Raw genomic sequence first — 15,580 nt, 5'->3', positions numbered from 1 at the left:
AAGTTGAGTGAAGATCAATTAACGAACTGATGAGATTAAATTTCTGTTTTTGAACAATATTTTAAGTTTTTTTTTTGTTTTGAACAATGGTTGGTTTGATTATGTTTTATGTTTCTGAACTTAGTTGCTTGATTTTTCTTTTCAAGGATTAGTTAAAAGTTGTTTATGTTAACATAGATAGTTCATTTTCTTACAATACTTAGGGGGAAACTTTTAGGAAACTTTGTTTGTAAGTATTGAAGAAAATCACAATCAACTGGATCTATGAAGAGGTAACAGTTCTGAAGATCAAAACAAGAAGAAGAAGATCAGATAGGACAACTGAAATGCACATCATCTACTTCAAAGAATCACAAGTTGATCAAGAGCTGATTTGGATTATCAGAGAAGGTCATTTCTGATGGATCTGATGTTATTTCTGATGAAATATCATCAATTTCTGACAATTCTGATCATCAAATTTTCTGATGATTTGTTCGCCAGAATTTCTGATGAGTGGTTTATCAGAAATTCTGATAATTACCCCACTTGTCTAAAACCAAGCTTTATCCTGCCACCATGACCGAAGCAAGTTGATATTATTGGATATCATGATTACAAAGGCAACTTGAACGTTGGATTCAATGAATATGTCAAATTGCTACTTTTTGCAGGACTTATTGTATGAATAAACTATTGTTTATTCATGTACCCAACCTTCTATAAATAGAAGGCTCAACCAGCAGAAGACAATTGAGTTTGAAGCTTATCATTCATATACAACACACAAACTCCATTGCCCTTCTCACCCACAGAGTTCAAGATTCATTTGTATTAGATAATAATCTTACAATCACCTTGTAATCTATTTTGTTTCAAAGTGATATAAAATTGATAATTCTATAGGTCTTGTTTCTAAAAGTCTGATTTCCATTTCCGCATATCTTTTTCAAGATTCATTTACGTGAAAAGAAGTTGTTTAGGCCATACTGGGTCCAACACCTTATTATCCTACTTAGTCAAAATGAACTTTTTATGTAATCCTTCCCATATATATTATATTATACTGCAATAGGGCGATAATTGTGATAACAATAAATAAAACAAAACTCAGCATCTATTTTTCTTTTTTTCCAGTTTAAATTACCAGATAGTTGTTTAGGAGGCTTGGTTTCTATAATTTAAAATGCGTAAAATATAGCTAAATTATTCTAAAGTAGCTAACATTATCGATAAATCAATATTCAAGAATAAAGAAATATTCAAGTAGTCATCAAGTGCATTCATAAATCAATAAATATTCAAGTTATCAAGTGTATTCAGAAATCAAGTAATATTCAAGTATTCAACTCACCAAGTAATCCAAATTCATAAATCTAATAAAGTATTCAAGTCATCAAGTGCATTGATAAACCATAGTTCATAAACCTAATTGAGTTATCCTAAATTCCTAATTCGGAAAATCAGAATTCAGAACATTACATGAGACCTTGAGTAATCCACACTGGTTAACTGGTTTTAGGGTTTCAATTATCCATTTAACCCTAAGTAATCACCTTAGAGAAGTGAGGCCCTAATTGTAAAGAGCAATATATCATTGTACTCAAATATCCTAGTGTCAATCCACATATAGTTAGCAAAGACGTATATTCATATCGTGATTGATATGAATTGGATATTCTCATGCAAAAATTAGCGGGTGTTAGGCTAGCCTCCTCTCATTGCCATTTATTTGGATATATATTCCGATGTAAAATTACCAAATTCTTCACAAAATTAACACTTTACCTTTATTTGGTCATTCTTTAATGCACTAAAATCATATCATGACTGATATGAATGTCAACCTCTACTGCACCTACGTCCTCTCAAGATGTGGCTTGCACATCTTCCCTTTGAAGAATCTCGCTCGCCCTGCTGTCATGAATAATCCCTGTCGTGGCTTGTGTGAGAAGTAAACTTGCTTAACCTTTCTTTTTTTAAATCACGAAGCCACTCTTCGTGAATCTTTTGATAGCCTATGACTTCTTCCAATTGACATGCTACCTAGATCACCAATATTGCATGATTTAGGTTACAATCTACATACCCCTCATGAGGACTGCTTGAAGGAACTTCTTCACCACCATAATCGCTTCAACGTTTACTAGAAGTGAGTGATTATCAGTTATGATTATGTTAAGCGTCATGGCGATCACATCAATCGATTCACTCGCCTTAATAAGAATCACCTCCAAATCATGGCACCCAAGTACGTTGTTCGAAGTGTCTCTCATGCTTCCTTTGTTGTGGAGTTCTCTACTAACATAGGTAGCACTTCCTCTAGAATTGATTGATTGATCATAACCATTGCCATACGAACTGATCTTTCTTTGACATCCAAATCTTTCATCGTTACGCACGCTCCTTGTGCTTACAAGTTTTCCCGCATCTTCAAAGCCCATATTGAATAATTTGATTCTGTAAACATCATATAGTGTAATGTGTTGCTATCTCTTTCTTAGATTCCTTAAGCTTCTCCATCTACATGCATTATCGTAAAAAGTTGTATCTTTTGTAAATGGTATTGGTATATGGTTGGGCATACACAAGGTGGAAATGTAGTGGACTTGTGGCATTGATACCACGTGTTGGTTGTTAGATTGCTTGTTTTTGCCCTAGGAGAATATACCTTCCATGGGGTAAGGAAGATGGACAAAGTCGAAGAATGAAGCAGAAGTTTGGAACCACCAATTCATACGGTATAATTTCGTATTGTAATTATGTAAGGGTCTAAGTATAATTAGTGGTCAATGATGAGGTATTATGAATATTTATCCAACTCGATGGAATATTGAACATTATTTAACGTTTTGTATTTCTCTTTAGTCACCTCTAGCTTGACTGTACTTGTTCCTTCTTTTTGAACAGATTTTCCATACTTCATTCTCATGTTAATTTTCTTGTTTATCCTTAATATCTATAAACAACCCTTGTTGTCCCGTCATATGGTTGGAGCACCCGCTATGAACAAAACATGCATTATCTTCTTCCTTTTGATTTGTAGCCATACACAATGCTTTTAAATTGCATACCTCATCTGCTCTTTTTTTTATTAGAGCTCATGTGAACACTCAAGAAGAGTACACTTTCCTCTTCTTCCTCATTATCACCAAGAGTTGTGTGAGCTTGTGGCTCACTCCAATAATCAGCTTTCACATGACCAAACCTATTTCAATTGAAACACTTGATCTGACTTTTACCTCGTCCAAGGCCTCATCTTTGTCCATGACTTCTATACGCTGCATGACTATGTCCTCTACAAGAAGATGACCCACCTTCTTCCCTTGCCTGAAATATTTGTTCTTCCTCTACAAGATCCACCTTCTTGTTAACATGTGTCTCATGACCCTGTAAAGAACCCATCAAATGATTAAAGGTTAAGGTTGATAAGTCCTTTAATTTTTCTATCGCGGTTACAACATGATCCCACTGAGGAGGGAAGCGTTGAAGAACTTTCTCCACAACTACTTGATCTGTCATATTCTCACCAAACGATTGTTTCTTATTCATATTCTTCATCACATTCAAGAAAAAAATCTACGACAAGTTAATTTTCTTAAATTAACATGGTCTTGGATTCTAGTCGCAATCCTTGAAGTTTACAGTCTTAACTTTGGAGTTGCCTTGATATTCTGTTTGAAGAAAACTCCATGCTTGACGAGCAGTAGTTGCTGCTGCATTTTGGGAAATATTTCATCTTGCACGGCCTGCTGAGTCAATGCTAGCACTCTAGCATCCTTCTTTCCTTTTTCTCCAAGTCTTGGTCGATCTCCATCAGTCTCATTGTACCTAGTCGCAATTAGTTCCCAAAAATCCTAAGAAATCAACAATGTTTTCATTCGAATATACCAATATTCATAACCCTTATCTTTGATATGGGGAAAGGAGTGATTGGTATGTTCGAGTTCATCGCAATGTTGTTGGCCATGAAATCAAATTAGCAAAATTAAATGAACGATTACCTGTGGCCCTGATACCACAATGTTGGTTATGATAACTCAATAATTCTGTGTGCAAATAGATAAGTAACAGAGAGAAAATAAATGTGAATGGATAGTCTTATTGATAACTTTCAAATTGCTTAAATAGAGTACAAGATAAAGCATGAACGGAAAAAGTAAACAACTACGCCTCCTTATTCTCAGTAAATTTAAAAAAACAGACTAAATCTAGAAAAGTAGACTTGATCATCAACGTTCATATTACCCAACAACTAATTAATTCGAATAGTCCAACGGTTAAATATATGAATTACCATGCCAATAAAACCATGTACAACTTAATAGAAAACTAAGTGCAACCAAGAACAAACTAAGACAAAAATAAATATTTATAGTAATCTAAATGCTTAAATAGTTTCCTATATTGCATACTTATAATGGACAGAAACCAAGTACATATTAATGGACATAACCCAATAATGGACAGAAACCAAGTCCATTATTTCCTATTAGTTTTAAAGAATTTTCCGCTCAATTTTGAAACCAGAAAATGTAAGCCAAGAGAAGTTCATTCCAAGTATCAGGAACTCCAGGAAGACACCAGTGTGAACAATCTGAAGCAAGTCGTGGGTTTTGTTTTTGCTCGTCAGTTAAGGGACGCCAATGTTTCCTGTAAACAGTAGTGTGTGCATCTTTTCTGCATTGTGTTAGTTGTGTTATGTTTATAATCTGTACGTTCACTCCTTTCGCTTTCAATTTGCTCAACGATGACTCTAGTATACTCAACATTTTTGGATCTATTTTTCTTTCCCAAAATGTGTCATCCATTACTGGCTCTGTCTCTCCATAGCAATTCATCTTTTTCATGCCTCCCCATTCTTTAGCTCTACAAAACCAAGAAGCATTTCACTACTATTATTTCGCCTTTCTAGTTCAAATTGTTCTTTTGCAAATAGTAGTTTACAGACCAGACACTACTAAACAAATAGTGTCACCAACGGCTAATTACAAACACCACTCAACAAAGTACTTATCCCCAGACTTCTGACGAAATCCGTTAAAGTTATACATAACGTTATCTAGGTTTTGTGGGTACTCATTGCCGACGGAATATCGTTTGCATCCCGTCGGCAATCCATAGCTAATTGAGGATAAGGTTCCCATAAAACTACCAAGCCCCCATTATGCTATTACTAGTTAGCCCAAGACTCCCTCTACTAGGTATGTAATAATTTTCATACATGGACTCCCATTATGCTAGCATCGGGTCTCCTGTTATGCACTTACAAGTGAGCGCAAGACTCCCATTATGCCAACAAACTAAATTCGGAGACACATTACCATCCCACCCACCCATCTCCATTCATCAGGTTTGAAATTTATGCTAGTTTGAATCGATACAATACTCCCCCTGTTCGGAATTGAGGCTAATATTTGTATCCTTTTTTTATTGGATGGAACAACCAAAGAATTGAGGCTAATATTTGTTCCTTTTTTCTCGAATGGTCTGTTAATTGGAGACACGAATTGCTTAATGCCAATAAAGATAAAAGAAACTTCAACTTAGTTATGTTCTAGAAAAAAAAGATTCTCGTGCTTTTTCTTCCTGTTGAGAAAGTATTCATTTATCGGCTCATTTCGTATAATACTTCAATCGGTACATTCAATACATAGGCCAATTTAGCAACTTTTTGTTCATTTCCCGTGAAGTGAAATTCTTGTGCGTACGAGTCAATGGAATGGCTCCACCAGTTTTTATCTAAGTTTTGATATTCTGGGTATTGAAGAAGTTGGCTAATATTAGGGGCCATTATTGGGAACGGTAGCCATAATTATAGTTTCAGACACAACCATGTAGTGTCGAAGATGAAGATCCAGTATAAAAAGGTTGTTAGGTGGCCAATAACATGTAAACAACAAAAAGTGTCTTTGTTTTATTGTTATTTTTTATTTTTTAATGAAAGTGTAAAAAAAGTAATGTGATATGACATGTCATCAAGATAACCTGAAAACATATAAATTACACAAGACTGAAATAAGATATGAAACACGAATAATATTAAAGAGATAAAAAAAATATTGACTTTACAATGTCACCCCTTTCATGTAATGTATTTTTTTTATATTGTCAACAATAATATAATTGTTCTTTAATAGTTGTAATCAGACACATTGAAAGCATGGGTTTAGACATTACAAAGGGAGTAGAGCATTGACCTGGAGCTAATATGACTACTTAAAACTACAATGGATTAAGTGTTGGACCAGATACAACCATTGACCAGGCACACCCTGAAATGCTCCCCTACATAGCTAGTTTTTCTTACGTGTATAGAGTTAAGTTTACGTACAAAGTGTCTCGTTGTACAAAACGTACAAAAGACATGAAAAAGCCAAAAAAAACACGGTGGCATTTTCGTAATTATTTTCTCGTAGAGTAATTATTAAAATTACTCTACAAATGATCTTGTAGGGTAATTTTGATCTTGTAGAGTAATTTTGTAAAGTATCATAATTACTCTACAAATGATCTTGTATGGTAATTTTGATCTTACAAGTTAATTTTGTAAAGTATAATAATTACTTTACAAATGATTTTGTAGAGTAATTTTAAATTGTATGTTGTTTGATAAACTTGCAGAGTAATTTTGATACACTTGAAGAGTAATTTTGATGCATAGTAATTTTGATACATTTGTAAAGTAATTTTGATAATTACCATACAAGATCAAAATTACTCTACAAGATACACTTGTAGTACAAATGATTTTGTAGAGTAATTTTGAATTGTATGTTGTTTGATAAACTTGCAGAGTAATTTTGATACACTTGTAGAGTAGTTTGATACATAGTAATTTTGATACACTTGTAGAGTAGTTTGATACATAGTAATTTTGATACACTTGTAGAGTAATTAAATTATTCTACAAGATACACTTGTAGAGTAATTTTGATAATTATCCTACAAGATCAAAATTACCCGACCAAAACATTTTACAAAATCTTTTACATTTTCACCCTATTCGTACGTTTTGTACGATAAGGGTGTTAGCGTAAATTATTTATTAAATAATTTATGGTGCCCTTATTGATCATTTATCTAATAACCAGATCAATATTTATCTTAATATCCCTATAAAATTAAATGGGCTTTATTTGATGGACGTAAAGGCCCGTACTAGTTAATTAGGGTTTCCCCTTGGGTGAAGCATATAAATACAGGTTATTGGGGAACCCTAAAGACACACCATAAAAGTTTACGGCCTCCCTCACTGCAATAACCTAATTCATATTCAACTCCATCCTAACTGCTCACCCTAAACGGGAACCGATTAAGATGGCTACTTCTTCATCTCTAACTACTTCTGGATTATCAGGTACACGTTTGTTTTGTTATTCATGATTGAACTTATTTAATTAGAGTTTATGTTTTACCCATATAATCAAACATGTGGTATCAGAGCGATGTTGGTTACATCAAATCAATCATGAAATTCGATTTTAAAAATTTCTTCATATGATCGACAATCAGTTAGTGCCGTATTTTTTTTTTACTATTATTTTCCTAATAAACATATGTAAATGGTTGTAGTGATTATGGTATACAAACATGAACTGATTTTCAATTCATGATGAAAAGAACATGGCATTATCACAAATAATTGTTTGCCGCAATCCTTATCCATTATAATTATAAAGTAATTGAATGAATTTTTTATTGAATTCATTCTGTCGAGTTAAAATATGAAATCAGCATGCATATTATAATTTGAGATGAGATTTTAGGCCAACGATTTCAAATGATATTTTTTGTTACTTGGTCATAGAATAATAATATTTAAGGAAATCCTCTTATTTTGGGATACCATTAGGATTTGATTGTGTTTTCTAAAACTATGTATCTTCATCTCCAAGTTTCGAATAAAATATTATTTTTAATTTATAATCGAATAATTAACTTGGATAGATAGAGATATTTCGAAATTATAATAAAAAACCCTTAAAATTAGTTGAACCAACCTTATCGGATTAACTTCATTGTTTCAAGGGATCAGGTTCACGGGTTAAATTTATAAAACCTTACTTTATTATGTTTTATAAACTTAACTTTAAAATAATCATTCAACTAATTCTTTTGATTAATTTAAAATTTGCTTAACTAAAATAACATTTTTTCAAGTTCTCACTTCTGCCCAAAGGTGATGTGTTTACTTGTGGCGTTATTTAGTGAACTTAAGCAAAGTCACTTAGGTGTATGTCCTTATTACATTTGTTCATATGATATACACATAAATTCCGCCTAAGATGCATGAGTGTTTCATTTTCAGCCCAAAGGTGATGTGTTACACTCATGTCTCACAAAGTTTGACTTGTGCCTAAAATTATGGTGTTTCAACTTCTGTCCAAAGGTGATGTGTTACATCTAATCTGCACAGTCTAACTATTCATAATACTTGTATGATTGGTTATAGCCAAAGCAAAAACCGTCATTCAAGTAGAACCTTATTTAAAATTGGTGTGTATAAATAACGTTATCATAGCTTCCTTAGTATACTGGTCTTAATTTCCGCCTGCCTTAGTTTTAGGTTACCCATAAGTCACTCTAACTTCTTCTTTTGCAATGTATCTTATTCTTCTCATTTTAATCCACTACCAGCTCCTACAATGGCTATTGATACTTTGACTGGTGTGAACTATGCTTCGTCGAAGGATTCTCTTGACCTTACTCTCGCACTCATGGAGTTTGACTGTGCACTAACTGAAAACGCTCCCCCTGCTCTTACTGATAAGAGTACTGAAGCTGAAAACTACTTCATCAAAAGTGGGAGAGCGCTAATCGCTTGTCTCTTATCTTCATGAAAAACTCGATAAATCATGCTATCAGGGGAGCCATTCCTAACGCTGCTACAGCTAAGGAATATCTGACTAATGTGGAGGCTCAATTCCAAGGGACGTCTAAAGCGCAAGCCAGCACCCTCATTTTGAAATTGGTGACTACAAAGTATGATGGGATCAGCGGTATTCGTGAGCACATCCTGAAATGAATGACATGGCCCAAAAGCTCAAGGGATTAAGCATGGAGATTAGTGATGGCTTTCTATTGCATTTTATCATGACGTCTCTGCCCGCATCTTATGAAGCATTCAAAGTCAACTATAACCTTCAGAAGGACCAACGGAAGATGAACGAGTTGATTGCCATGTGCGTGCAAGAAGAAGAACGTCTGAAACTGGAGAAAGCCGATGTTGCTTACCTGATGCCTGCTGACTCGAAGAAAAGGAAGGGGAACTACAATAAGAAGCCTAATGTAAAGGTCCAAAAGCGGGATACAGGTGCAAGTGCTTCTGGCTCTAATGACTCCAAAGGGAAGATTCACTACAAGTTCTGCTGTTAGGTGGGACATAAGCAGAAGGACTTCCCGGAATTTAAGGAGTTGCTAACCAAGAAAGGTGATAATCTTTTCGTGATACTTGAGTCCTTTAATTTAAATGTTCCATCTAATACTTGGTGGTTTGATTCTGGTTCTATGGTTCATGTAACAAATTCCTTACAGGGATTCCATACAATCCGGAAGCTGGAAAGAAACCAAAGAACGCTTAAGCTGGGAAATGGAAATCCGCTAGTAGTCGAGGCCGTGGGAACATTAGATTTAGTTATGAAAACTGGTTTAACTATTAGACTTTATGATACCTTATATATTCCCGAGATTACTCGGAATCTTGTATCAGGACCAAAGTTAGACGTAGACGGTTTTCTTGTTTCTCATGGTCATGGCAAACTTACTATCTGTTTTAATTATCAAATATTTGGTTGTGGCTTCTTGGATGGTGGTCTCTATCGATTAGAATTAGATGATGATTTTTCCAAGTCTTTGTTATCGTATAATATTAATGAGAACTTAACAATGAAAAAACGCAAACGAGACTTAGAAAACTTCATCCATGTTGTAGCATCAACGTTTAGGCCATATTTCACGAGAACGCTTAACTCGACTCGTGAAAAATAAGGTCTTACCACCTCTCGATTTCAATGATTTTGGAACATGTGTCAAATGCCTTAAAGGTAAAATGACATCAGCGAATAAGAAAGGTGCCACTAGGAGCTCTAATTTATTAGAGCTCATTCATACTAATATTAGCGGCCCTTATAACATCGCTGGCATAACTGGACACACTTCATTTATTACGTTTGTTGATGATTATTCACGTTATATGCACTTGTATCTCATTAAAGAGAAATCTGAATCTCTCACAACTTTTAAAGACTATAAAGTTGAAGTTGAAAAACAATTAGATCGTCAAATAAAAGTTGTTAGATCAGAAAGAGGAGGCGAATATTATGGTCGACATACTGACGTGGGTGAGGCTCCTGGTCCATTTTATGAGTTTTGTAAAGGCCAGGGGATTGTGAACCAATATACTATGCCCGGTACTCCTCAGCAGAATGGTGTTGCTGAGAGAAGAAATAGAACCCTAATGGACATGGTATGCAGTATGTTAGCCAACTCAGGTTTGCCCTTATTCCTCTGGACCGAGACCTTAAAAGCAGTTGTTCATATACTCAATAGAGTTCCTTCGAAGTCTGTCCCTAAAACTCCTTATGAACTTTGGACAGGAATGAAACCGAGTCTTAGATATATGAAAGTATGGGGTTACCTTGCCGAAGCTAAACTTTATAACCCTTTCTTAAAGAAACTGGATATGAAAACAACAAGTTGTTTCTTTATTGGATATCCTGATCACTCAAAGGGTTCTGGATTCTATTGTCCCTCCCATGTTACTCATATTGTAGAAACCAAGTGTGCCGCGTTTCTTGAGGACTTTAAGGTCAGTGGGAGCAGTGAAAATCCTTACAATGATTTACAAGAAGTACAAGACGCGGGGGGGGGGGGGGGGTCCATCTCATTACCTCCTATTACTACTCCTCTTGTACCCGATGCTGCAACGCATATCATTGCACCACCTCCAACTCATTCGGAACTAAATGTTGCTCTGCATGTACCTGAGAATGAAGGACCCTCATATGTCGAAGTTGAGAATCAACCAAGGAGGTCATCTAGGGCAAGAAGGCCTACTAATTTTGATGATTATGAAACCTACCTAGCTGAAGCCGTATCAGATGATGGAAAGTTTACCGATCCTACCTCTTACAATAAAGCCATTAGTAGTGATCAGTCTTTTGAATGGAACAAGGCTATGATTGACGAGCTTGACTCCATGAAGAAGAATGACGTTTGGGATTTGGTTGAATTACCCGACGGTGTTAAACCCATAGGATGTAAATGGGTCTTCAAAACAAAACTAAATCCGGATGGAAGCGTTGAACGATATAAAGAAAGATTGGTTGCAAAGGGCTACACTCAGAAAGAGGGAATCGATTATCAAGAGACCTTTTCACCTGTCTCTCGAAAAGATTCCTTAAGGATCGTCTTGGCCCTAGTAGCTCATTTTGATTTAGAGTTGCATCAGATGGATGTCAAGACTGCTTTCCTCAATGGAGACTTGTATGAAGACGTGTTCATGAAGAAACCTGAAGGGTTCAAACCTGAAGGTCAAGAACATCTTGTCTGCAAGATGAAGAAATCCATATACGGTTTGAAGCAAGCATCACTTCAATGGTAGCTTAAGTTTGATGAAGTCATGAAGACGCAAGGCTTTATGAAGAACCAAGTGGATCAATGCACCTACCTCAAGATGAGTGGGAGCAATTTTCCTATACTTGTCCTTTACGTAGATGATATTCTATTGGCAAGTAATAGCTTAGATATGTTGCATGAATCAAAGCGCTTACTCTCACATAATTTTACATGAAAGATCTCGGAGAGGCTTCTTACGTTATTGGCATTGAAATACATCGAGATAGAAGTAATGGAATTTTGGGCTTATCACAAAAGGCTTATATTGATCGTGTCCTTAGTCGATATAACATGCAACACAACTCTCCCTCTGTAGCTCCAGTAGTTAAAGGGGATGTTTTTGGTTCTTTTCAATGTCCGAAAACTGAGGATGAAAAGGCGCAAATGAGAATGATACCTTATACCTCAGTAGTTGGGAGCCTCATGTATGCTCAAGTCTACACTCGTCCAGATATCGCTTATGTTACAGGGATGCTAGGTCGTTATCTGTCTAATCCCGGCCTTGATCACTGGAAAGCAGTGAAGGAAGTACTTCGATATCTTCAGGGGATGAAAGACTATAAACTGACTTATAGAAGAAGTGACGTTTTGGATGTGGTTGGTTATTCTGATTCTGACTTTGCTAAATGCAAAGATGACAAGAAATCCACTACAGGGTATATCTTCATGTTAGCCGGCGGACCTATTTCATGGAGGAGTCATAAACAACAGCTAACTTCAACATCCACTATGATGGCAGAATACATTGCTGTATATAACGCTACCTGTCATGGAATGTTGCTAAAGAATCTGATTACTGGACTCAAAGTTGTTAATTCTATATCTATACCATTGAAGTTGTACTGTGATAACTCAGTTGCCGTTAATATCTCGAACAGTAATAGTTGGACCGGAGCTGGATTATATCTTGATACAAAGTATTTGTTCGTACGTGAGCGTGTTGAGAAAAATAAGCTTTGTATTGAGTATATAAGTACGAAAAGTATGCTTGCGGATCCGATGACTAAAGGTCTCCCACCTAAAGTATTCGAAGAACATGTTTTGAAGATGGGCTTTTGTAAAGATTTTATTTAAATGCATATTGTACTTACTTACGTTTTAATGATAAAAAATTTCCTCATTTGATTTGTTTGTCTTTAACTACGTTTCCCTAGCCTAATGACGTAAAGACTATTATTATACAAATCATCGTTTAAGGGTTTGCTTGTAAATTGATCCTTACGTTGATTGGATTTTAAATTTGGGATTGCAGTATGGTTAATGGGGTCCTGAGTTGAATAACTGACTAAACGACTGTATTTTTCTGCTGCAATTTTGGTTTAAAACTAAAATGAGTATTAACTCCTGATCAGGCTTACCTAATACTCATAATAAATGATCACTCGGCCAAGTGGGAGAATATTAACGTAAATTATTTATTAAATAATTTATGGTGCCCTTATTGATCATTTATCTAATAACCAGATCAATATTTACCTTAATATCCCTATAAAATTAATTGGGCTTTATTTGATGGACGTAAAGGCCCGTACTAGTTAATTAGGGTTTTCCCTTGGGTGAAGCATATAAATACAGGTTATTGGGGAACCCTAAAGACACACCATAAAAGTTTACGACCCCCCACTGCAATAACCTAATTCGTATTCAACTCCATCCTAACTGCTCACCCTAAACGGGAACCGATTAAGATGGCTTCTTTTTCATCTCTAACCACTACTGGATTGTCAGGTACACATGTGTTTTGTTATTCATGACTGAATTTATTTAATTAAGGTTTATGTTTTACCCATGTTCTACTGATCTAATCAAACAAAGGGTATTTGTATTTGATCTTTTGTTTGTTATTCATGACTGAATTTATTTAATTAAGGTTTATGTTTTACCCATGTTCTACTGATCTAATCAAACAAAGGGTATTTGTATTTGATCTTTTGTCTATGTGTATATAATATATCAAAGTATTTAAAATTAACATATTATTTTTTATTTATAGATCAAGTTTTTTTTTTCTATTTAGTTTATTTATTTATATAGGTTTAAAAACAAAACAAATTAAAGTTAAACAATATATATTTTTAAAACTTTTATTATTTAAAAATAATCCCTCTAAATTTCTGATGAGAAATTTTAAAAACCATCTGTAATATGTATATAATGATCCCCTGCTAGGTGATACATTATTCATGTTTATAGTCATTTGTTTGGTAGTAGAAGTAATTGTTGTATTAAGTTAAAAGCTGAAAAGAAATAATAGGATTTTGTTGTTTCTTACCTCGAATGAGTTGCTGTAACACCCATGAAAAACAACTTCGTTTTGGAAGGATCAATATGGGTATGTGCCCAATCGGACCATGTTTTGAGACCCATATTGTAGGCACGAAGACTATCTACTTCTTCATACTCTTGAATAGTGTCATATAACAAAGATGCACCACTCTTTCTAGTACAATGACAAAAAAAAACCTAACTAATTAACTTGTCGATTTGCTAAAATATTAAGACAAACATGTAACACTAATTTTATTTTAAACTTACAAGAGCTTCACCTCCGGTACTCTCCACCAATGATAGGAATTAAAGATGAGTATATCTGCATCCACCCAATGTCTAGCATGTTTTTCAATGGCTTTGATTCCAACAATTCTATAATCACCCGCGTGATGGTTCTTTGGATTATCGCCATTAGATTCGACAAGCATTGGAGCCCAGTAGAAATCAATTGAGATGTTGTAGTCCTGTGTTGTTTTAACTCCAAGTTACATGCATGATTTAAGGAATTGAGCACCCTTTGCAAATTGCAAATATACATGTAGGACTTACACTGGCCCTGAAAGTGTGCAAGTGACCCTTGAGACCTCCACCAGCCCTCTTGACCCCTGGGATAGATGAATGAAGCATGCAAATCATCGAATTCCATTGATTTCTGTTTAGTGAATCGCCCACAAACAATAGTCTTTTACCCCTTAATCTCTCTACTATTGTTTTCCCATCAAACCTAAACCAGCAATCCTCATAAAATTAAAAATATATAGTAATAACAACTTACTTTTTAGAGTAATTTGGTTTATCACTTTTAAAACAAGTAGTTTGAACTCCCAAACCGCCCATGTATTATTTTTCGAACGGCTAACTGATTCACCCACTAAACCATTATTTGGAGTGAAACATATTTACTACACACCTTGATGCCGCTAGACTACAATTCTTTGGTCACACTGTTTATTTTCTATATCTAAATCATTAAGCATCTACATAGTTATAGCAATCAATTACAAAACCACCACATTGTTGTATCATTCAAACTTTAGAGAGAGAGAGAGAGAGAGAGAGAGAGAGAGAGACCTAGGGAAGTCGCAGCCATGGGGTTGCCACCTCCATTGCAGATATTTAGAATCCTTTCTGCCATAAGTTTGGCAAGCAAAATTTTCTTCCAGATAAGGGCATTCGTGTTCTTTATACAAAGGGTAATAACTCTTGTTATCATGAACCCATCTGCCGGAGAACAAATCACAGGTGCCTGATAAGGACAGTGGTGGACTCTTTAACTTTCCCTGATGATCGAAAACTCGTGTAATCGCATTTGTAAAAGTAACAGTAATGTCGTGACTTGCAACATCTTGTTTATTGTTTCTGTAAAAGCTCATAGTTGACAATCCTCCCAGGAAGAAGATGAATATGCTACAATGGATCATCGTCTGCATGTCACATAATCCGATTGAACAATTCATCTTCCCCATCGTTCTCGATCTCTCACATAAAGCCACACACATGAAAACAAACTGCATTTACAGTTCATTATTTTTTGTACATTTAATATTTAACTACGAGGCCCAATGCATGAGTTCAAACTTTAAACCACATGTTTAGTGAGTCCCATAAAAGTATTCAGTATTTAGCATCTAGTGGGTTGTTATTCTCAGTGACTTAAGCATTAAGCGATGGAAGCAAGGTTGCTTTGAATCTGGTGTGAAGTTGTCATTCG

General features: G+C 35.1%; 1 protein-coding gene across 1 annotated transcript; it reads right to left on the bottom strand.

The window, feature by feature from the left end:
• Positions 1 to 4,333: 4,333 nt before the first annotated feature.
• On the bottom strand, positions 4,334 to 15,353 carry LOC110881252 (protein trichome birefringence-like 34). Its single transcript, XM_022129570.2, has 5 exons — positions 14,941 to 15,353; positions 14,419 to 14,593; positions 14,134 to 14,333; positions 13,871 to 14,038; positions 4,334 to 4,848 (listed from the first exon to the last, which is right to left on the bottom strand). The coding sequence occupies exons 1-5, from the start codon at positions 15,333 to 15,335 to the stop codon at positions 4,494 to 4,496; spliced, it is 1,293 nt and encodes a 430-aa protein (XP_021985262.2). The 5' UTR covers positions 15,336 to 15,353; the 3' UTR covers positions 4,334 to 4,493.
• Between the last annotated feature and the right edge of the window lie 227 nt (positions 15,354 to 15,580).

Source organism: Helianthus annuus, chromosome 10 (genome assembly GCF_002127325.2).
Source record: "Helianthus annuus cultivar XRQ/B chromosome 10, HanXRQr2.0-SUNRISE, whole genome shotgun sequence".
Classification (NCBI taxonomy): domain Eukaryota; kingdom Viridiplantae; phylum Streptophyta; class Magnoliopsida; order Asterales; family Asteraceae; genus Helianthus; species Helianthus annuus.
Note: the sequence above shows the minus strand (reverse complement) of the source record. Positions and strands in the feature narration are given on the sequence as shown.

Coding starts and splice junctions, on each gene's coding strand:
- LOC110881252 (XM_022129570.2), bottom strand. CDS start 15,335: ATGGGGAAGATGAATTGTTCAATCGGATTATGTGACATGCAGACGATG. Junction 14,594..14,940: donor CATGGCTGCGACTTCCCTAG/GTCTCTCTCTCT, acceptor TTGCTGGTTTAG/GTTTGATGGGAAAACAATAG. Junction 4,849..13,870: donor GTTACAGCAACTCATTCGAG/GTAAGAAACAAC, acceptor TTGGTTTTGTAG/AGCTAAAGAATGGGGAGGCA.